We start from the raw sequence: 24,573 nt of genomic DNA on the forward strand, positions 1-24,573 counted from the left end.
GTCACTTTTCTTAGGAGTGTTTTCTCTTTCTTGACGTATTATCCTAGATTAATTTAAGCTTAGGATTAAGTAATCAAGGTAGTGTGGGGCATATACGTATTTATCCCCGTTTGGAAATATAAGCTGAAGTCTTACATGTCCCTTTGATAATATTACTGATACGGAGATTGTGTGTGTTTCTTTTCATAGGATAGTCGTAAACCCGTAACATTGGAACGGACCACTTGCAATTTGATAAATACTATGACGGCTGGTTTCCGTTTAATTTTGGGAAGTATCACATGGAACTAGATATAGAACCATATCTTCTCACGTCAGTCTAAAATTACTCGATTGACAAACGCGGAGCCGATATTTACATAGTGAGTGCAAGCCTTGTTTGGATAACCAATCCTTTAAATAGTGTTTACATAGTTAAGATTTCTTATCATATATATATTTTCTTTTTAATATTTCCCCTACTTTTAGCTTAAAAGTGGATGGTGAATACGGTTCTAAAATTACGCTTGGAATATATAGCATCTTTGATCTATTTTACATGGTAAGCGTATTTATTTACCCATATATTCCTCTCACTTCCGCTATTGGTGCTAGGGGCATATAAACTTTCTTGATCCTTACCAGGGAATCTTGTTGGTTACTATTTCATTTTGCTTTTGATTTTACACTTCATTTTTTGTTAATCTCGTGACGACCCCTTTCCCCCACTTTATCTTTCACTACGTTTGGTGATGGTCACTTCTTACTCTTAATGCCTCGCTTTTATGAAGGAGAAAAAAAAATATTGGTTTTCTAGCTCTTGCCTCACTTTGACTTATGATGAATCTTTGTACATAATGTAAGTTAAATGTGTAGCATATAAACATCATTTCTTTTCCCTTGTTGTTAATCATGAATTTATATTCATTCTGCACCCTTGTAATTGTTTGTGTATCTAATATTTGAAACTGACCAGCGATTATAGCTTCTTCTTTGACCATTGTTCTTAAGACCACTTTGCAACTGTATATATTAACTCTGCATTAGTGCTTGTATGGTACTATTCAATGGAATAGAGGATTGATTATATTTATTGTAATACTTTCAGCCCTGACGAAGTCTATTGGCCACCAGACCAGGACGAAACACGTGTTGGCAGCGGCTATTGACTATTCTTTTGATGAAGATTGGATATTTTATATCGAGAAAACAATAAATGATGATGGAATGAAGAAAATTTTATATTTTTGAACTCAATAATTGGACTAATATTGATAATTGCCTTGCCTAGCTCGGGATATAACTCTTGTGTTTTCATTTAACATTTGTGATTTGTCTTTACTTTCACATCGTTTGGTTCTGGTTAGGTGAACAGGACCTTATCCTTGGAGCTGTACAAATAACGTTTCATGTAACTAGCTTTTTCTGCCCAGCGCAAATTACCCTTAATCACCTAGGTTCGCCTTTTCTATTTTTGACAGAGAGAGAGAGACACTAACAGAGAGAGAGAGAGAGACTGACAGAGAGAGAGAGAGAGTGAGACACTGACTGACAGAGAGAGAGAAACACTGACTGACTGAGAGAGAGACTGACTGAAAGAAAGAAAGAGACTGACAGAGAGAGATACTGACTGACTGACAGAGAGAGATACTGACAGAGAGAGAGACTAACTAAGAGAAAGAGAGACTGACTGGCTAAGAGAGAGAGAGACTGACTGACTGACTGAGGTAGAGATAGTGACTGACAGAAAGAGAGATACTGACTGACTAAGAGAGAAACTGGCTGACTGTAAGAGAGTCTGACTGACTGACTGAGGCTGACTGTGAGAGAGACTGACTAACTGAGACTGATTGAGAGAGAGACTGGCTGACAGAGAGACTGACAGAGAGAGACATAGTCACTGACAGCGATAGACTGACTGAGAGAGACACTGACTGAGAGAGAAAGAGACTGACTGAGAGAGAGACTGAATGACAGAGACTGACTGAGAGAGAGACTGACTGAGAGAGAGAGAGAGACTGACAGAGAGAGAGAGACTGACTGAGAGAGAGAGAGACTAACTAAGAGAGAGACTGTCTGACAGAGAGAGAGACTGGCTGACTGACAGAGAGAGACTGACTGACTGAGAGAGACTGCCTGACTAGGAGAGAGACTGACTGAGAGACCAAGACTGACTGAGCGAGAGAGACCGAATGACTGAGAGAGAGACCGACTGACAGAGAGAGACTGACTGACTGAGAGAGAGACCGACTGACAGAGAGAGACTGACTGACAGAGAGAGACTGACTGACTGAGAGGGAGACTGACTGATTGACTGACTGACTGAGACTGACTGACTGATTGAGACTAACTGACTTACTGAGACTGACTGACTAGGAGAGACTGACTGACAGGGAGAGAAGGACTGACTGACTGAGAGACTGACTGAGAGAGAGACAGAATGACTGAGAGAGAGACCGACTGACAGAGAGCGACTGACTGACTGAGAGAGAGACCGACTGACAGAGAGAGACTGGCTGAGAGAGGCTGACTGACCGAGAGACTGACTGACAGAGAGAGAGACTGACTGACAGAGAGAGACTGACTGACTGACTGAGACTGACTGACTTACTGAGACTGACTGACTGAGACTGACTGACTGACTGAGACTGACTGACTTACTGAGACTGACCGACTGAGAGAGACTGACTGACAGAGAGAGAGGGACTGACTGACAGAGAGGGAGAGACTGACTGACAGAGATAGAGAGACTGACTGACTGATAGAGACTGACTGACTAAGAGAGAGAGAGAGAGAGAGAGAGAGACAGACAGACAGACAGACTGTGATGGAATTGAGGTCAAAGTGTGTATGAAACTATGCAATGCCTCCTAAGATTGCTACTGTCTGCTAATAAAAATGTATCATCAATATGTGCTCTTTGTAGTTACATCTGCTTTTTAAAATACAGCATTGTCGTCGTATTGTCTGTTTTGAAACGGTTTTGATTTTTTTACGTTAGGCGCGCCCCTCCACTGACCCCGCCCCTACCGGTACAGCCCTCGGCCACAAACCACACTGTAATTTTGGCCCCCGAGAGAAAGTTTGTGAGTACCCATTAGTTAGACTATGCACAATTACACTTTCATTGTCATTGCTAAATGTAAGACTCTGCACAAGTGCTTCTAACTATTGCTGGTAACCGTAAGATATTGCACAGGTACACTTTATTTACTACATCTTAATGTTTGAAACACCAAAGTATATATTTAAAAAAAAACATATATTTCATTTGGAGGGAGGCTGCGTTGCAACCCTCCTCAGGCCACTTATGGCCCGGGGATCCCATCCCCCAGGGCCGGCCTTTCCTTTATGTTTTTATTTTTATATTTGGGGAGGGGGCCCCCCTCCCGGGCCACTAATAGCCCTGGGGATCCCATCTCCCGGGGCTGACCCTCTCCGTTGGGGACCGTGGGGTTCCCCAATACTCCCACGGTCCCACCAGCTTCCCGTGTCCTTCGGGAGCCAGCATTGCTTTTCCACATGGGGAGCTGCTAAGATGCAGCTCCCCGTGTGGATAAGCAATCGTCCTTGGTTTTTAAAAGAGAGATCAGATTTCCAGCTCTCTCTTCCAAAAACCAAAGCAGTTTGCTATGGCATGGCGGGAGTCACGAGGCTTCCGCCCTGCCATAGCAAACTACAGTGTCCCACGGTGGGCACCCCGGGACACTGCAGGAGCCGGCCCTGGGGGTTGGTGGTCCCCAGGGCCATGACAAGGCTCCAGGAGGGGGGGGCACGTGGTCCCCCTCCCAAGATTAACAGAGCCCCGGGAAGGTGGTGGTCCCCGGGTCGTGTTGGTAAGTTCGAGCCCTCCACACATTTTTTTTTTAATTAAACACAAGTCCCGGGGGTGGCGGTCCCCAGGGCTTGGGAGGGCCTCTGAGCCCCCCACCCATTTATTTTTGAAGCCCCGGGGGGTGGCGGTCCCCAAGGCTGGGGCGGGCTGTGCGCCACCCCGCAAATATTTTCTTAAAGCCCTGGGGGTGGCAGTCCCCGGGGCTTGGAGGGGCCTCTGAGCCCCCCACCCATTTATTTATGAAGCCCCGGGGGTGGCGGTCCCCAGGGCTGGGGCGAGCTGTGAGCCCCCCACAAATATTATCATAAAGCCCCAGGGGTGGCGGTCACCGGGGCTTGGGGGGGCCTTTGAGCAACCCTAGATCCAATTGCAGCTTAAGGTTTGATAGTGCCACTTGAGTATTTATATTTCTCCTTACGACTCCTACTGAGTATACTGGATTATTGAAATGTCATCTCACACACATGTGCAAAACACTGTTTTGGACTGATGAGAAACTTTGGAAAAAATACAAAATTACTTTGGGCATTGCAAATGTTTTCTTTAGCTTAAATATTGAGCCTGAATCATAATAGTCAACTGTATTGATAGTTGGTGATATGGTTACACAAGACTCCCACTGGGGTATTAAAGAGCCTGAGTTATTTACAACAACAATAGAATAGATCTTACAATAAGATTATGAAGTGTGGTTCTTCATCAATAACATATAGACTGCTGATGATTATTTAAATGAGCACCTAGATGGAATGGACAGATTAATTACTTTCCTGGCTCAGCAAAAATATAAAGTGAACTTTTGCCAATCAAAAATGGTATACCTCAGATTAAAACAGAATGCTTGCAGAAACATGCAACCTTGCACCCTCCATACACATTCAAAAGCCCTTGTGGGGTACTTGAATTATGGAAAAGCCTGCTTGACACATTATGATGAGTAAGTGAGGCTCTTACGTGGCTTAGGAATACTTACCTTTTCTGTGGACTGGAAGCTTAGCCTGGGTGAAATATAAAATTACGCAGGTGTAATTCACGTCATTTTGAGAATAATTTTGTATCACAGTTAACCTACTTAACCTACCTGACCTCCATTCCTGACATTGGATCGAGGCTTCAGCACGCTCCTGACTAGCCCGCGCAGCGGATCTTAGCGCTGCCGCGGGAGCATAAACAAACTTCATTGCCGCCATTACCGGCGCACCCTCTGGCCATGCCCCTTTTTCGGAGGCCACGCCCCCCCCTGCCGTCTCCCATCTCTTATAAATCATGTGCATCTTCCGGACACGCAACGGACGAGCACAGCAGGCGCGCCAAAGGCGCGCCTAAGGCAAGCCCGTCTGCGCCTGTCCGCGCCAGTTCCGGGCCTAGGGCCAGCCATGCTGCCGGCTTTCTTCCCGCACAGAGGCAAGTCTGGACTAGGTCACAGCTTATTGACCTAGGAAAGACGTCTTGCACTTCCTCTACTCCGTGCAACCTCTCTCGGCCTTGCCCTCTCTTGTTTAAATGCCATAACTGCTCTTTCACCTTTTCCCCTTACACAAACTGTCCCTACGACTCATTAGTCAGTCATCCCACACCCATAAAAACATACTCGATGGGACTGTTGAACTGTCGCTCCTTACCATGCCACGCTAGCGACATTTGGCTGCTGTTGTATTCCATGTCATGAGACCTACTATTCCTAACTGAGACATGGATTAAAGACTCCTCCAACCCTGATATTTCCCTTGCTGTGCCCTCGGGCTACCGCCTTACAGGTTTAAGCCGCGAAGGGTCTAAGAAGGGAGGCAGAATCGCGGTAATCTTACAGACTCACCTGACAATTACGTCGAGAAAAATCATGAACATAGGGCCCATAGAGGCACTATACTTCTCCGTTTCGGACACCACTACAGCCATCTTATCTGGGATCCTGGTCTACTGCCCCCCTAATACCCCACAGTCTGCCATTTCTGAACTACTAGCAGTTACCGCAGATCTGTGTCTTAAACATCCCCATTTTACGGTATTGGGAGATTTTAACCACCATGTAGATGTAAGTGACTGCAGTCGTGCCACCCATCTCCTAGACTCCATGCAAAGCATGAATCTAACACAAGGGGTAAGGGGCCCCACACATGTTGCGGGACATACCCTTGATTTAATCTTTTCCAACTGCACGAAGCTGAAAATTCTTCCTTCTACACCTCGGACGTGGTCTGACCATTCACTGATTCCATTCGAGGTGTCTTTATCCCAACCTCTTAAGAAGGAATCTACCATTAGAGCACAAGGCAGAAAATGGGACAAGATCTCATGTTCTGCCCTAGCGCATTGGTACAATAATAGTTTAGATTCACTCCCTGACGATCTCAATGGGGCGGTTCTTACATTTAATAAAGATCTCTTGACCGCCATTGAGAAAGTCGCGCCCTTACAGACCCTTACCTCCCGCAGATCAAAACCGTCAGCTCCCTGGTTTACCCTGGAATTAAGGGAAAACAGAAGCAGATGTAAAAAGCTAGAGCGCCAATGGCGTCGGACCTATGACCCTGCAACCAAGTCTCTTTACAGAAAGGCCCTCAAAGAGTTTCATAAACTCAAACATAACACCATGAGTATTTATTTTGCAGAAACTATTGCCAACGCAAAAAATTCCACTAAGGCCCTCTTTAACATCGTTAAAGAGTTTACTAATCCCACTGCCCTGTCCGCTCCCGTCTCCCCTTCCCAAACACTGAGGGAAGACGTATCAGATTTCTTTGGGAAAAAATTGCCAACATTACGGCAACAATCCTTCAGAATTGTACAGAAAGCACCTTAGATCCTGATATTACCTGCACCAAAGCACTTACAACTTTTAAACCACTCACCAAGGAGCACGCCCTGAATCTATTTTTAAAATGTAAATCAGGCTCACCACTGGACCCAGCCCCGGCTCTGATTCTGAATGAGATCGCCCCGCTAGTTATTGACCCCCTGCTTGAAATCTGGAACTCTTCCCTATATTTAGGTGTTGTACCTTCCGTTTGGAAACACGCATTGCTAATCCCCATCCAAAAAAAAGCAGGTGTCGATCCAACATGTTTGAGTAACTACCGACCGATCTCACTCCTACCCAAGCCTGCCAAAGTGCTCGAGAAGGCGGTACAAGAGCAGCTGTCCAATTATTTGGAGTCAAATTCGCTGTTCCATGACTCTCAATCAGGATTCAGGCCGGACTTCAGTACTGAGTCAGCTCTACTTGAAGTGTCCGAGTCGATTCGTGAGTGCACGTATAGGGGAGAGGAGGCCATGTTGGTCCTCCTCGACCTATCCGCAGCATTCGACACCATCTCCCATTACACACTACTTACACGCTTACAAGAGGTGGGAGTTGGCGGGACTCCTCTTGCTTGGGTCAAATCATTCCTCTCGGACAGATTCCAACAAGTGATGCTGGGCTCCTTTCTTTCTACCAAGAAACCATTGACCTGGGGGGTACCACAAGGTTCTGCCCTTAGCCCGCTCCTGTTCAATGTATCCCTGAAGCCACTGGCAAAAGTGGTGGAATCATGGGGCGTCAGAGTGATCTTCTACGCTGACGACACTCAGCTGGTGTTTTCCTTCAGGGATCACTCTGAAAGCTCATTATACAACTTTCGCCACTCTATGGTGAATATCGCCGCCTGGATGTCCTCTAACAATTTAAAGCTTAATACAGACAAGACGGAAGTCCTATTTTTTAACCAGAAATCCCCCATCTCTCCCAGCCTCTGGTGGCCGACCAAATTAAATCCTCCCCCGTTACCTGTCCAAGCTGCCCGTAATCTGGGCTTCCAATTTGATACCGCCCTCTCCTGTAACACCCAAATTAACAAAGTCACATCCTCCTGTTTTGGAAAGCTCCATATGATAAAGAAAATCATCCCTTTTCTACCATTAGACTCACGCAAGACAGTAGTCCATGCCCTCATCACCGCCCATTTGGACTACGCTAATAGTCTGTACTTTGGAGCCCCGGCGTATCTCATAAATCAACTGTCAGGGTCTTGCGAGTTGCTGCCACTTCTGTTTATAAATCAGCAATGAAGGCGAAGACCGTTTCCAGACCCCAGTTGGTGAATGTGTGGTACCCTTGTCCTTAGGAGAGAGGGGCTGTAATCTTGTAAATAGTTTCATTACCGTCATCAGAGTCCCTCCATAAGATGGCCGCCGTGGTGGTCGCTAAAGATAACCGCAGGCAGTGTCCGGTCTAGTTAATGTGCCTCGCGTGCAGATTTGTATCTGCGCACTTCAACTGCTTCGTAGCTTGAGGCGGCCGCTGATTTTACTCGCTCCGTGTCAAGTATTCGTGACAGGAGTACTGAGGGATTTAGCGGTCTTCTGGAAGAGTAATTCTTGGTTCTGAGTAGTCATAGAAGTTTAGTTTCCAGACTTTTAAGAAGTTCTTCACAGCGAACTTCTGTGGTGACAGAATTCCGTAATGGAAATTGCTATTGTTCCAGCTTGACTTCTCTCATTCCCATTCGAGAAGTCTTCAGCGCTTCAGAGGAAGAAGAAGTTCGAGGGTGAGCGTCAGGACAAAGAACTAGTAAGCTTACCTCATTGACTTGGTCATTCTTTGTTCCCCCCTTGAAACTGCGAACTAAGATTCTTCAATCCCTCATTGCGCTTTCCCCTAACCTTCCCCTTCCCCTCTCTTCCTCCCTGGTTCCTTTTTGCGCGCCTTTGGATTACGAACTATCAGAAGTCAAGCCAAGGTTCAAGCGCCTGCAGTCTACAACAGAACCCCCATTAAGTCACTGCCTAGGATATTCTCAGGTAAAGAACGTTCCATTAGAGTGTAGGAGAGAAACACAAATAGAGCATTCAGTAATGTTGATTCCTGTCCTTCCAGATAAGAGTATCCAGCAGTCTACCACTTCACTGTAGAAGAGAGGCAATAACTTGAGAATTCCTGGTAGGACAAGTTCAGTTATAAAAATAGAGAGTACCGTATTTAAGGTGGGTTGTTGTTTATGTTCTCTCCCCAATCTGTGCATTAGGTATCCACGTAATACAGACAGCATAAGTCCTATGCTCAGTGGTCTGAAGGTGGTGTCAGAAGATCTCAAGTTGTCTCTTCTCTGTCCACTTCCCCTTTTCCCTTTTGCTAGTGTCTTTGCCTGCTAGGCGAGGTCACTGGTGGAGTGGAGATTGGGTACAGCAACAGGACTGCCCCTGCGAGAGAATTCTGGCCTTCGTGACAGATTGAAGTGCCCAAGTATTTATCTCGCCTGGGCAGTATGGCGGAAGGGTTGAATTTAAAGGAGTTAGGAGAGATTCTAGGGGGTATTCAAAGGGAGATAGGTGCAGTACGGGAGGAGAATCAAAGTTTAAAAGTAGAATTGGTAGCCTCTCGTCAGGAGACTAAGCTGTTGGCCCAGAAGGTAGAAGGTTTGGTCTTAGGAAATCCTGTTTTTAGCTCTCCCAGGCCTAGTACCAGTACTACCGTCCCAGATCCTAAGTCAGTAGCACAAGTGATACATTCTGTATCGCCATTGATTCCATTAGCCGCTCCAGAGAGGTTTTCAGGGGATCCACAAAAGGCACAACTTTTTTTGACCCAATGTTCCCTCCATTTTATGTGCCGTCCCACATTATTTCCAGACGCTCAATCCAGGGTGGCCTTCATTCTATCCTATTTAAGTGGAGATGCAGCAAATTGGGCAATGCCTTTGGTTAGTGAGGATGATCCTATACTTTGTGACTTTGACAAATTTAAGACTGAGTTTTTACGTATTTTTGATAGGAGAAGGATTTCTCAGGCCACAGACAACGAGTTGCTAGAACTGAGGCAAGGATCTAAAGATCTCATTACTTATTTAACGCAGTTTAACAAGTTAATTCTGGAAACCAACTGGCCCGAAGAGAAACGAGCAGCTTTATTTTATCGGGGCCTAAGAGATGAAATTAAAGATGTTCTAGCACAAGTTCCGAATCGACCCACTGAACTATCTGCTCTGGTAGATTTGGTGTTAGAATTAGATTTTCGTCACTCAGAACGAAAGGGAGAGAAGCGCAAGGACTGGAGAGTAAATTTCCCTCGTTTTGATCGAGCCAAAATTGAGAAGGGCGTCAGTGGAAGTAATGATCCTGAACCCATGCAAATTGGAGCTGTCCGCGGGTCATTGAGCAAAGAAGAAAAGGAGCAGAGGCGTCAAAAGAAACTGTGTTTGTATTGTGGAAGTCCAGGACACTTTGTAAAGGAATGTCCAAAACGCCCTAAGACTCCCCTGCAGGGAAACGGGGGGAACCATCAGTAAATGGAGCCGCACTGATGGTCTAAGAGGCAAAGACGACTCCAGATCCTCATTCCATCCTTAACACCTTGCAGTCGAACATTCCTCATGTCATTCTTCACATGACACTGAAGTTTCGAGAACACCAGATCATTGGAGTGGCTATCATGCTAGACTCTGGCGCCACAGGAAATTTCTGCGACATTAAGTACGCTCAACGTATGGGAATTCGAGCCATTCCAAAAGAAAGGCAAGAACCAGTTCGAGCGGTGGATGGTACCAATTTGTCATCCGGACCGATCACTAGCCATACGGAAGAATTAGAATTGATTTAGGCGGATGGGCATTGGGAGATTCTGCAATTTAATCTGATCGATGCACCGCAGTTCCAATTAATTCTTGGGCTACCCTGGTTGACCACCCATAATCCGGCTATTGATTGGGAGAACCGAACTGTGAGTATGAATTCTAGTTTTTGTCTTGAACATTGCTTTGGGGGAAAAAGAAGGAATAAAGTCACCATCGCAAGCCTCGTTACTTTCCTATGGAGGACAGTCAGTTTGTGCGATCACGTCTGAAAAAATTCCTCCTGAATATCAGGAATATGCCACAGTTTTTAGTGAGCAAGAGGCGGATCTGTTACCTCGACATCGTCCGTACGATTGCACCATAGACCTTGTGCCTGGGGCTGTACTACCTTGTAGTCGAATTTATGCCTTAACGGAAGCGGAAAACACCCATTTGAAGGAGTATCTGGACCGCTACTTGGCCAATGGATTCATTAGGCCATCTCAGTCGCCTGTATCCTCTCAGCTTTTCTTCATCCCTAAGAAGCAAGAAGGAAGCTTACAAACTTGTATAGACTATCGAGCGTTGAATCAAATTACCATCAAGAACCGCCATCCTTTGCCCTTGATCTCAGTACTATTAGACCAAATCAAGGAGGCTCAGATTTTTACTAAATTGGATTTACGAGGAGCCTATCACCTGGTTCGAATGAAAGAAGGCCAAGAATGGAAGACTGCCTTCCGGACCAAGTTTGGGCTCTTTGAATACTGTTTTATGCCATTTGGTCTTTGCAACGCTCCTGCGGTATTCCAGCATTTTATTAATGATATCATGGGCGATCTAATTGACAAGGTGGCAATCATTTATCTAGATGACATTTTAATTTATTTCAAGGAAGTACAAGATCATCCTCGTCACGTCAGAATGGTACTGGAACGATTACAGAGACATCATCTGTTTGTGAAATTGGAGAAATGTGTATTCCATACTCAGACTGTGGAGTTTCTTGGGTTTGTCCTTTCCCCGCAAGGAGTAACCATGGATCCTGGGAAGGTACAAGCGGTTGAGAACTGGCCCGAACCACGGAATGTTAAAGAGATTCAGAGATTCCTGGGATTCGCTAATTTTTACCGAAGATTTATTCAGGGTTTTTCTCAACTGGTTTCTCCTATCACTCGCTTGCTGAAAAAGGGAGAAAAGTTTGAATGGTCCACAGAGGCAGGACAAGCTTTTCGCAAGCTTAAGAGTACCTTTACATCAGCTCCCATTTTGTTGCATGCGGACCCGGCAGAACCTTTTTACGTGGAAGCTGATGCATCTGACCAAGCGATTGGAGGAGTACTCTCCCAACGACATCCGAAAACTGGGCAACTCCATCCGGTGGCCTATCGCTCCAGAAAACTGAATTCAGCGGAATTAAATTACACCATCGCAGAAAAAGAATTGCTAGCCATAAAGGATTCATTTGAGGACTGGAGACACTACCTGTTGGGTGCCAAGCATACTGTCACTGTGTTTACAGATCATAAAAATCTGCAGTTTTTTAAATCTGCCAAGACCTTGACCCCACGCCAGTTACGATGGTCCCTATATTTTGCGGATTTTGACTTTGTGCTTACATATCGCCCAGGGAATAAGAATGGTAAGGCGGATGCCTTATCGCGTCTGAACACAGAGGAAAATGAGCATTCTGTGGACATTCAGCTCATCATTCCGGAAGCCAAGTTCATCTGCACCCTTTCCTTGGATAACTTTCAAGAAGAAGTTCGGAAAAGTTTATCGCCAAGTGAGATCCAAGAGTGGGTTCAATGTGATCATGAGAGACAGATGCGACAACAATTGCCTTACTATAAGGAGGTGTTATATCTCCCTACTAGTGCCTTGCAGCAAAAAGCCTTGCAGAGTTGTCATGACCATCCTTTAGCAGGTCACAAAGGAATTTCCAAGACCTTGGATTTGGTACAACGTTACTTTTGGTGGCCTGAGTTATCCTCTCATGTCAAGCAATACGTTCAGTCATGTGCTCTGTGTGCTAGGGGGAAGCCCAGTAGACAAGCCCCTCAAGGACTCTTACAGCCATTACCCACTCCTACTCATCCGTGGCACACTATCTCTATGGATTTGATTGTAGATTTGCCTGTTAGTAGAGGGGTAGACACTATACTGGTCATTGTAGATACATTCACTAAAATGAGTCATTTTGTCGCTCTGTCTGGTGTTCCTACAGCTCCTGAGTTAGCGCAAGCCTTTAGTGAAAACATAGTAAAATTACATGGTGTTCCCAAGATTGTGATTTCAGATAGGGGGGCCCAGTTCATTTCTCGGTTCTGGCAGGCTTTCTTGAAAGGTTTGGGAGTGGAGGGTAGACTGTCCACTAGTTACCATCCGGAATCTGATGGTCAGACTGAGCGCATCAATCAAGAACTGGAACAGTACCTTCGTTTGTTCTTGATTGATCAGGGAGGTGAGTGGGTAGATCGATTGTGGATGGCGGAGTTTGCTTGTAACAATGCGAGGAGTGTGTCCACTGGCTACTCCCCCTTTTATTTGAACTCTGGTCGTCACCCTAATCCATTTCTCACCCAAGAAGATTTAGAGGTCCCTGCTGCTAGTACTTTAGTGTCTGATATGGCTACCTTGCATAAGTCAGCTGAGGAAAATTTGATTAGAGCTAAACAGTCTTATAAAAAAAGTGCAGACAAACATAGAAAACCAGCTCCACAATATCGAGTGGGTGATCAGGTGTGGTTATCTACAAAAAATTTACATCTGAAGGGAAATAGAAAATTCCAGCCTAGGTTTGTGGGTCCTTATGTGGTAGAGAAGGTTTTGGGTCCAGTTACCGTGAGATTGAAATTGCCTGCTAAAGTGGGTATTCATCCAGTTTTCCATGTCTCTCTTCTGAAAAAGACTAAGCCACATTTGAGGGTTGTCAAGCCACCAGATCCTCTTCAGATTGCAGGTCATACTGAATATGAAGTTCAGGATATTCTAGACTCTAAGTTCAGAAAAGGAAAGTTGTTCTACTTGGTGGACTGGAAGGGGTATGGTCCCGAGGAAAGGTCGTGGGAACCAGTATCTAATATCCATGCTCCCCAACTGATTAGAAGATTTCATACCCGATATCCCAACAAACCAAGACCGATAAATCGGTCTTTGAGAGGGGGTACTGTCAGGGTCTTGCGAGTTGCTGCCACTTCTGTTTATAAATCAGCAATGAAGGCGAAGACCGTTTCCAGACCCCAGTTGGTGAATGTGTGGTACCCTTGTCCTTAGGAGAGAGGGGCTGTAATCTTGTGAATAGTTTCATTACCGTCATCAGAGTCCCTCCCTAAGATGGCCGCCGTGGTGGTCGCTAACGATAAGCGCAGGCAGTATCCGGTCTAGTTAATGTGCCTCGCGCGCAGATTTGTATCTGCGCACTTCAACTGCTTCGTAGCTTGAGGCGGCCGCTGATTTTCCTCGCTCCGTGTCAAGTATTCGTGACAGGAGTACTGAGGGATTTAGTGGTCTTCTGGAAGAGTAATTCTTGGTTCTGAGTAGTCATAGAAGTTTAGTTTCCAGACTTTTAAGAAGTTCTTCACAGCGAACTTCTGTGGTGACAGAATTCCGTCATGGAAATTGCTATTGTTCCAGCTTGACTTCTCTCATTCCCATTCGAGAAGTTTTCAGCGCTTCAGAGGAAGAAGAAGTTCGAGGGTGAGCGTCAGGACAAAGAACTAGTAAGCTTACCTCATTGACTTGGTCATCCTTTGTTCCCCCCTTGAAACTGCGAACTAAGATTCTTCAATCCCTCATTGCGCTTTCCCCCTAACCTTCCCCTTCCCCTCTCTTCCTCCCTGGTTCCTTTTTGCGCGCCTTTGGATTACGAACTATCAGAAGTCAAGCCAAGGTTCAAGCGCCTGCAGTCTACAACAGAACCGCCATTAAGTCACTGCCTAGGATATTCTCAGGTAAAGAACGTTCCATTAGAGTGTAGGAGAGAAACACAAATAGAGCATTCAGTAATGTTGATTCCTGTCCTTCCAGATAAGAGTATCCAGCAGTCTACCACTTCACTGTAGAAGAGAGGCAATAACTTGAGAATTCCTGGTAGGACAAGTTCAGTTATAAAAATAGAGAGTACCGTATTTAAGGTGGGTTGTTGTTTATGTTCTCTCCCCAATCTGTGCATTAGGTATCCACGTAATACAGACAGCATAAGTCCTATGCTCAGTGGTCTGAAGGTGGTGTCAGAAGATCTCAAGTTGTCTCTTCTCTGTCCACTTCCCCTTTTCCCTTTTGCTAGTGTCTTTGCCTGCTAGGCGAGGTCACTGGTGGAGTGGAGATTGGGTACAGCAACAGGACTGCCCCTGCGAGAGAATTCTGGCCTTCGTGACATCAACTACAGACAATACAGAATTCAGCGGCCAGGTTGATCTGTAATATTCCCTACCGTCATTCCATCACACCCCATCTGGTCAAACTCCATTGGCTCCCGGTGAGACTACGCATTCAGTTTAAATCCCTGACCCTTGCTTTTAGAGCTCTTAATGGTCGAGGCCCTATTTACTTGAGACATAGACTGAAGATCTCACAAGCACCCCGAAACCTCAGATCTAACCATCTCTGTCTTATGATCGGCCCCCGTTTTCGCCTAGTACGAACGGGAGGAAGGGCCTTTGCAGTAGCCACCTCCAGACTGTGGAATCGCCTCCCTATAGAACTGAGATTCCTGACCTCTGAGCCTTTGTTTCGGAGAAAACTTAAGACCTGGCTCTTCTCCCTGATCTAACCCATTCTTTTCTCCTGTACCTCTCACGAGATATTGTCTTTAGCGCCGGGACACATCCGTCGGAGGTAGCTGCGCGCTCTACAAACTTCTAAATAATAATAATAATAAGCAAAATTCCTGAAATTACATCTTTAAACCACTTCATGTAACTATGCATCATTGGGGATAAAAATCTACAACAAAGCGCTCCATTTGTGGAAAAACTTTATAGCATACTCACTGGAATAGAACGCATACAGCTGTTGTTTGTAGTGTTTTTGTTTTTGCACTTTTCTTTAGCAAACAATTCGTCCTCGCATCAAAAACTGACACAAGTACACATTGCACATTAAACTATAATGTAAAGTGACAGATATGCTTTTACGTAATTACAATTAATTTTGGGGAATTTTAGCGAAATGTTCTGTATTCACTAGGCCTGGGTGGTAAATTCCGTTCCGTACCCGGAACACAAAATTGCCCAAAATTCTTTGTTTCGCGATTTTGCAAAATTGTTTGCTTGTTCGCATTCTCAAATGCGTGTTCGCGAGATATTGCCCCCCGAGCACGCACACAGCGATTGTGAACAGTATAAAAGCATTGCGAACAAGCAATTCCACCTGTTTGCGGAATTTCTGCGTGTTCGTAGAGATTTTTTACCATTTCGCAGAGATTTGCGTAACGCGATTACGCAAATTCCACCCACCCCTAGTATTCACCCGAAAAGCAAACTACATGAATTTCACACACCCCTGCTGCAGGCATAAAGCAATGAAATATCTTCCAACATGGAACAACACGAAAACGTAGCAATTTACATGGTCCAGGCTACACTTATATACTTTGCAATGATGTACGGGCCACCCCAATTGTGTGCATATCACATGTGCACTCACCTGCAAAGAAATGATTCACCCTGACTGAGGAAATGCTCATAGATACACAGTGGCTGTGAAAGAGCGTCCTCTGGCACGTGGCAAGCAGACTATTATAGTTTCCTTTATACTTACATTACAGACAGCTACTAAAGCAGGCACCCCTATTATCAGCTGGATTTAGTGTGCGCCAACGAAACATTCAAGTGATTTAAAATGAGAGCATGATACAAAACGTACAACCCAGGGATTCCTATAAAGTCAACAGATACATTTGCCATTCATATATAAGCCACCCATGCAGGAGTGTTCTACATGAACAGGTCTGCACAATCTGTGGGTGACACCAGTGCTGGAAATGTAAAAACACTTGTGACTTTGAGGTACTACGAACTCACGGTAGAATCGTAGATGATTCTCTTGCAAATAAAGTGCTGAGATGCATGCCCGCCCCTTGGCCCTGAATGTTAGTTACTTTATTCATTGTGGCCAAATAGGCATTCAATCAAGTACAAGATTGCAATCTGAAAATGATGGTGAGTAAATCGATTCACAGTTTTCTGCTTTTTTTTAAATTTCAATATAGTTTTTTATTGTTTTTTACAACATATAACATATAATCATCAACGCTTTGTCGTGACAGGGTGGCAGCCCACACTGGCTGTGTTAATGGTAGTACAGTTCACATTATATAAGCTTGGCTGTCCCCCCTATCCACTGTCTCAGTAAGAGGAGAGGAATGTGTTTTAACCCTTTGCGTGCGTCGGACGGCTGTTTATAGGATAAGTATATGACGGCCCATAAAGGTGAATAAATTCAAGCTGACAGCAACTGTTCGGGTGACGTGTCTGTGAACGTTGTAGATTTGATGGAGGTAATACAGACAACAATTAAAAGGGGAAAAGCCCTTTGAAAGTCTTTCTTCTAAATATTCACATAGCCCAACAAAAATTAAGTTTCCTATGATTTTTATACAGGGATGGGGGTAGGCATATTCCTAGTGATGCAGTTAGATTAGATTTTATCAAAGCAGCTCATGTAGGGTTATCTCATATTGGCATCAGAATCTGTGATATCAATACTACAAGTAATGGTATTGGTGGAAATATTTATAAAATAAAATGCCTAAAAATATTTACAACAATATAAAGTTTGTCAACAAATGAAACCCTCCACTGCTGTAAGAAGTACAACAATGCAATAAATGTTTCAGTGTCATGCAACTTAACCATGCTGGCCAAGTGTCAAATGAAATACATTGGTTGTGGTTGATTTGTGACCTACGTTTCTTTGGGTCTGGCCACAAAAGACTGATATTTCTCAAGCAGTCATAAAAGCCTTGGCGTGTCTAGCAGCAATGTGAGTGGTTCATAACTCTCATTCAGACAACGGCTTGGCCTTCGCTACAAAGGTGTTCGCTAACGCTACATCGTCCTTGAGAGTATGTCTGCTATTTTCACACACATTCTGTCTGGAATCAAACGCAATTATAAAATGACCCAATGGCACGCATAAACAAGCCTTGACTGCTACACTAATTGAAATTGGATAGATGAATCATAATCTTTTACGGGGCTCAGCAATTACTGAGTAATCTGCCTGGGGCTGTACTTAATGGCTGCTCACTGTACAAAGTGCTTATCGGGGTTGTCACATATGTACCCACATTTTAAATCTCTGGAGGGGCAAAGTCACATATTGACTCTATTGCAGAGCATTAAAGATTTAACCCCTTGGCCGCAGTGGTAATTCCGCCGCGGTGCTGGGGGGAGAGGGGTCTGCACGGCGCCACCATGCCCTTGACAGAACCACTCCATCACGAGCCAAGGGCACACTGTGCTTGTGACGGAGTGGTTCCGTCACGGACCTGCCCGCTTAATAGAACGCCCGCGTAGGCGCGGAATTCCTGCAGCGTGGGCGGGGCGGCAGCGCCGTGACGGAACCACTACGTCACCAGCACAGTGCGTCCGTGGCTCGTGATGGAGTGGTTCCGTCATGAGCGCGGAAGAGGTTAAGAGAGTAACTAGCAAACAGAAATAGATTGTCAAAATCTACCACCCAAGAAAAATTAGCTGTCTGTAGGTGACACCTAAATGTGGGTGAGCTGGTCCAGAAATGGATTCTTAACAAAGAGCCATTTGGACCATCCTACAGTTTTGGGGTAGAAGGCACTTGCACTACATAATCATTCCACCACTGTCTGGTGTAACAAACAAACAGGAATGTGTTGATCAATCACCTAAAGATGTATCATGTGTCTGGTCAGTTCAGCAGTCCACTGCCATTCCCTAAGTACCTTTAGATTGGACCACTACATCGTTTACCTTTCCTGGATTTACAACGAGACAAGATTAGTCAAGTATCAATCGCTGGGTTCATTCTTGGGACAGCTGCATATCCAGATTTTTTAGAACAAGCAACATTTCCAGCTACTGAAGATGCTGCACCACGAAGTACTATTGAATATACACGTGCACCTCCACCACCACTAAATGAATCTATATCCATTATTCACTGAAAAAACCATAGGTTTCAGACATGATATAGTTAGGAACTAGCATTTAAAAAACCTTAGAAATTCACTGAAAAAAACATAGGTTTTAGGGGTGTTATAGTTAGCTGGACATTTCACTCGTACAAAACCATTGAAATTCCTCCGTTATAGTTAGTTGTACTAAGTATAACTCGTGCGCCCGCAATCCACTGCTGATGATGTCACATATAACATCATTCATGATATGGTCAGTGACATCACTGATGACATCTCAAATGACACAACTATAAAGATCCTGCTTTCATCTCTATAGTCATTATTAAATTCATAGATTAACTGACAAACATGAAAGAAATATGATTAAAGAGTAGAAAGACTGCCAGATACCTTTGGCTAACTACCCTGCAGCATTTCAAGCATGCGTTATCTACCTGTTCAATGATAACACATCTGACCTATGAGCCTATAATTATTTACAGGATTCCAAACAATTGAAAAAGGTTTTAGTGCACTGACATAAATTCATTTATTCAGTAGAACTTCTGTAATCATTCATGGTTATACATATCAACAAGGAGCTGTTCAAGGAAAGAGTGTTCATGGTAATAGAAGTTTCTATCCTAGAGAATTCAAATTTCTCTGAGAGACTGTTCAGCAGACTGCTGGTCTAGGAATTGCTTCATCAAGAAATTTCAAAATTGACCTGATTCCTAAAGCATATTCTTTGTACTTTTGTCAATCAAAAATGGACAGACAATATGTCAAATGATGAAGTGAAAAGACAGGGTTCAAATGACACTGTGTGATTCGAATTTGTGGCCTTTAGATAATTCTGTGTGTATGCATGCGTTTTTGTCTAGAGCTGGAAAACCTTCAGCAAATACACAAGATCATAGATATTCTGCTTATACTTCTGTTGTAGTGCCTACAAATAGTAAAGGCAAACTTTGTCAGTGGCACCTTTGCTATTAGGCCTGGGTGAAATTTAGATTAAGCCAGTGTAATTTGCATAATTTGGGGATTTTTCCCTTACACTGTTAGGTACAATTCCAGAAAAGTTGCTACTACATCACTTTGTGTAATTACAAGCCATTTGGGACATAAATTCAGTGAACCTGCAACATTGATAGCATGCTGAAAGGTTGCCAGTGAGTTGGAGCAGCAACTGTCCACTTGTTGAACCCCTGTCCTCAATCCACTGACAGTTACCTTGTAGAAAGGTGCTATCTACTTACCTTTAACTCACCTAAAAAAGACAGAAGTACAGTTAGCAGATATAACTGTGCAAGGCATCTACTTCGGTGCACTCATAATACAGCTAGCATCAGATGATACTAACTGTGTTATGTGTGCACTGCAGTTCTACTACATGGAGGAACGTACATACATATTATTGAAAGAATGGACATTTCATACTGTACCTATCAGAAAGGTAACCAAACAAAATGCCTCCCACTGTGACCCCGATGAAGAAAAAGGTGGCTGAGGCCTTATTAAGCAATTTCTGCTCGCACACAAGGTCCCACTGAAAGAGAAAGGAGACAGTGTCAGCAGCCGCGGTCAGCAGTGGGAGTACCGGCCGGGCGGTGATGTGGGGAGGAGGAGGGGCAGGGTGGGGGGTAGTAATGTATGGATTACGGAGGTAAGTAAACATATAAATAAATAAAATGAATATCATTGCGTGCACTGCATCACCAAATGCGATTCCATGTGAGACTGCTCATATCTAATAGATTTTTCCACAATTCCTTTCCACATCTTCATGCAGTCGAACAGGTGTAGTGTATCTCACCATCTTCCCTGGATGTTGTTTATGAATAGACAGTCCAGAGTCTCAGACACTGATGCAGAAGAGCCCTGGTACCCCCCTTTTATTTGTAAAGCTTTCCTCCGAGGGGATGCATTGGATGTGCAAGCACTCCTGTCATTGCCAGTGATATCTGCCCAGTGTCTTTCTATGGCATTCTTATCATTTAGAACTGGGCCCTGCACACTTGAAACCATTTCAAGGGCAAACAAATACACCCCTTGTCATACCACACTGGCAAGAGCACCTTTCTCTATGTCCCCCCAAAAATGTATTACAGGGTAACCGTGCTGTGGATCCCATGTCTCCATAGCTCAGTATTCCTTATAACTGCCTCAACTCCAGCAGCCCAGAGTTACTACTGCAAACCATAAGGCACCTCCCTTCTATTAACATATTTTGTGCCTATAATTTCAGTGGAGATTACTTTGAAGAAGAACTAGAATTGCAGCTAAGCAAAAATAGCTTCATACCCTTATAAACCAACTGTTGTAAGCAGTTTTGGTAAGCAGCAGGACACGTCTTCAAGTTATTAAGATAGATTTATTAAGATACACAGCAGAGCAGTAAACCTCACAGCTGACCAGACCATCAACTGCCAAGGCTGGAACCTCCACATACCAGATAGAACACTATTAGGTATTATGGGAGATTGCTAAAATAGGAACACTAAGAAAGGACTACTGACACCAAGTAGCCATATTGAATGAAGTACACATATACAACACCAACATTACCCAATCTCCTCTAGTTCATGTGTCAACCATCTGCAAGAACTCACAAACCCCCTCAGTAATGACTACACCAGAATGCAATGGTTTGCTCGATAACAAACGTCTAATACCAACAACTGATAGTAAATAATAACTGGTTTAACAACTATGCTTGTGATCTGGAGCAGCAAGCTGCCCAGTGTAAAAAACATTCACGCCTCGCCAGAGCTGGTAAGCACTACATAAAGGCAATAACAATACAATAGAATATTGTTAAGTAGTGTTTCATGGTACATCTGCCATTCAACGCCCTGTATGTAACAGCTGTAATGTAGAGTGCTCACAACTGCAGAAATGAGATACAAAGTGAAGAAATATAAACACAAACCTCATCTGCTCCAACCTGCCAACATAACCCTTAGTTCACTTTGAGGGCCATATGGAGGTAATCTTTATTTACCTATTCTTAAATACCGAATTTTAGCAATTCGGTATTTAAGAATAGGTAAATAGTATGTAGGTAATTATTCGGTAAGTTTTACAGAACCGGTACGATTCGGTTTTTACTGAATCGGTATTTACCGTTTTGGTAATTCCCATTCATTCCTATGGGCCTATTATCGCATTATCGGTGGATCATTGTAAGATGTTAATAACTCTGTGTCTAGTATATGCTTGTTTTTCTTGGTGGCTATTATTTTTTTTTTATTGCTTGTAATGATTTTAATTAATCAACAAATAAAATGCTTACTTACTTACTTACTATGTCAGCCTTCTTTCCATCAAGTTTTATCTTAGTGTTTCTCACAGTAGTAATGCCAATCTAATCTCTATATTTAAGACTTGTACATTATTTACAGTGATTACAAAAGCGGAAGTGAAAAATGATAAACTATCTAAAATATATATCTTTACCCTTTCAACCACAATCTTATCAGTGACACCACTTGGCCACACCTTCATTGTGATACAGACGCTTACCTCCATGCTCCTGCTGTTTTAAGCACTGTAAATAATTACTGTTCTTTTAGTAGAGTTATTTTGGCATTTGTTGGATTTTTTTCAACATTAAGGGATTTGGGCCTTTTACAAAACAAAAACTACATTCAAGGGGAGATACTTTTATTGGGGTTGTGAATAAAAGGTGGACAGCTCATAAAATCACTATTGGATCTGAAGGAATGTGTTTTCATCTATATACCTACATTTAGCCACCTGTGTACTTATCTTTTTGTCATCCATCGGTGCAATACAGTTGCCTCTATTAACCCATACTTTTACCAAGATTCACAAATGCACCCATTGTATCTTCACTTTTCCTTCAAATTGTCAACCATCGATCACCACCCATACATCGATTCACCCTACCTGAAGGCATCTAGTTATGCTGTTATGCACATCCATTGAACCCATCCACCACTGCAGGCACCAAGAGTCACCTATCTATTCATTATTTGTTCATGTATGAAAACACTCAGGATCTGATTTATATTGAGGCAGATGGCCAGCCGTTCTGCCATTGGGTTGAAGTAAAATAATCTGGGGTACCACCTGTCTAATTTATAAATGACTGCCACACAGGTTGTTATTTATAAAAAGCATTGGCAGGATCCACTGTCACAGCGGATGCTGTCGTTGCATTGTATTCTTTGCTATTGGGCTGCATCAGCAGGATGCAGTCCTGAACCAAACAATATTCTTTTTTATTTAAGAAAAGAAAGTCCTGAAACTGGACTTTCTTTTTGTAAAATAAAGAATTGCCCCCCCCCCCCACCCTGGGCGTCATCTCCCATAGTGGAGAAACCATTATTTTATTTTTAATGTCCCTCACCACCAGTGTGTGCCTTGTGGTGACAGACAGTAAAATGTTTCTATAAACCACTCATCCTCATTAGATGGGTGTACATGTAGTGATTTCTAGGCCTGGGCTGAAAATTCCGTTCCATTCGCGGAATTTGCGGAATTTGGGAAATTTGGGTAATTTCGCATTCCGCGTAGAACGCGAAATTGCCCAAAATTGTGCGTTCCGCAATTTAGCGAAATTTTTTGCTTGTTCGCGTTCTCAAATGCGTGTTCGCAAAACATTTCCCCCGAGCACGCAAGCAGCGATTGTGAACAGTAAAAAGCATCGCGAACAAGCATTTCCGCATGTTCGTGGAATTTCTGCTTGTTCGCGTTGATTTTTTACCGTTTCGCTGAGATTCGCGTAATGCGATTACGCAAATTCTGCCCACCCCATGTGATTTCTCTGATGGACCTTACTCCGAAGAGCCATCTGAGAAGTTTGCCCAAACTTAAGGAGGACCTGCATATAGATCGGGAAGGCGGGCCACTATATCGGCAGGGAGGGAACTCTGTCGCTGCTGCGATGGAGTTCCTGTCCCACCAACATATAAATCAGGCCCTCAGTCATGAAATCCATGCTTGCATTCATCATTCAAAGGCATGCATATTCCAATGTGCCTGCCTGTATGTGTACCTGAATTTTATTTGTCTGTGTTTGCATCATTGCCTTCATTTATTGTATATTTCATCTGCAGCTGTGTTCTGTTTGTGCTGCCAAAAATATCACACAACAATCTTCATCTGTTACAAAATGATAAAACAGATCACATAACTAGAATAAGTCACACCAATGGGCTTAGCCAAAGCGTGTTTCTTCATTACATACTGAATGCATTTGATGTGTACGCTGTTTTGAAATATTACGATGAATTTCTAGTTTGACAATAATGATTGTATGTCAAGTATACAAGTTTTTGGATAAATGGATTTCTCACACTACTTTTGTGTCTACATAGTAGTGCATAAGTTAGTACATGCTAGATGGTGATAGCAGGTGTTATGGAATATCTCTTCAACTTTTAATGTGTGTGCAATTTTTTATTTTGTGATTTATTTATTAGGGGATGTTTTCTTGTATGGCACTGCTCATATGGTTTTGTTACACACGTTACTTTTTATATGATGATAGATATTTTTTTGTCGTTTCATATTGAGCATTTTACTCTTTATAGACATTGTGTGATGCATTATTCTGATTGGTTCATGGTTTGTTGATGAATGTATGATAGCGAAGTAGTGGCTGTGTGTCTGTATATTGTTTTTTGTTTATTGTTTCATCGTAATTGTACGAGGAAATAACGACCCTCTTATTGATATAACATTTTTATATGATTGTAGCTGGATTATTGACATGGTTATGTAGTAGTGGTTATGACAGAATTGCATGGTGTATATTTAATAAAATTAAGTGGATGAATACTTTAATACTGTGAGTATCATTAGTTATAATACAATAGAACACTGGTAGCCTGAAGTGTCTGTTTAAAAGGCTGTCTCCAATTTTCATATTATGGTTGAGTTGTGACTGTAATAAGAAAATGACATAACTACTCAATTATAAAGTGCATTACAGTCGAGTTGTGGCATCAGAATACCTGCTGCCAGAGCCAGCATCTAAGGCGAAAGACATGTCACAGAGCATAATTACAACTGCAGTTTAAATAGCAAAAATGACAACTGGCCTTTCATTTTCCTGATCTATTTATTTTTAAATCTAGAAATATAAGCAGTAAATAGATATT

The 24,573-nt window shown here is 43.4% G+C and overlaps 1 protein-coding gene across 1 annotated transcript in view; it reads right to left on the minus strand.

Annotated features, from left to right (window-relative positions):
• The window catches only part of LOC144821701 (solute carrier family 22 member 7-like), a 254,092-nt gene that overhangs the window by 142,463 nt on the left and 87,056 nt on the right, over positions 1–24,573 (minus strand). The window contains exon 3 of the mRNA XM_078678918.1: positions 19,888–19,991. Within this exon, the coding sequence (XP_078535044.1) occupies positions 19,888–19,991 (104 nt within the window). The remainder of the gene's footprint in view (positions 1–19,887; positions 19,992–24,573) is intronic.

The sequence above is a fragment of the Lissotriton helveticus genome, chromosome 2_2 (genome assembly GCF_964261635.1).
Source record: "Lissotriton helveticus chromosome 2_2, aLisHel1.1, whole genome shotgun sequence".
Taxonomy (NCBI): Eukaryota; Metazoa; Chordata; class Amphibia; order Caudata; family Salamandridae; genus Lissotriton; species Lissotriton helveticus.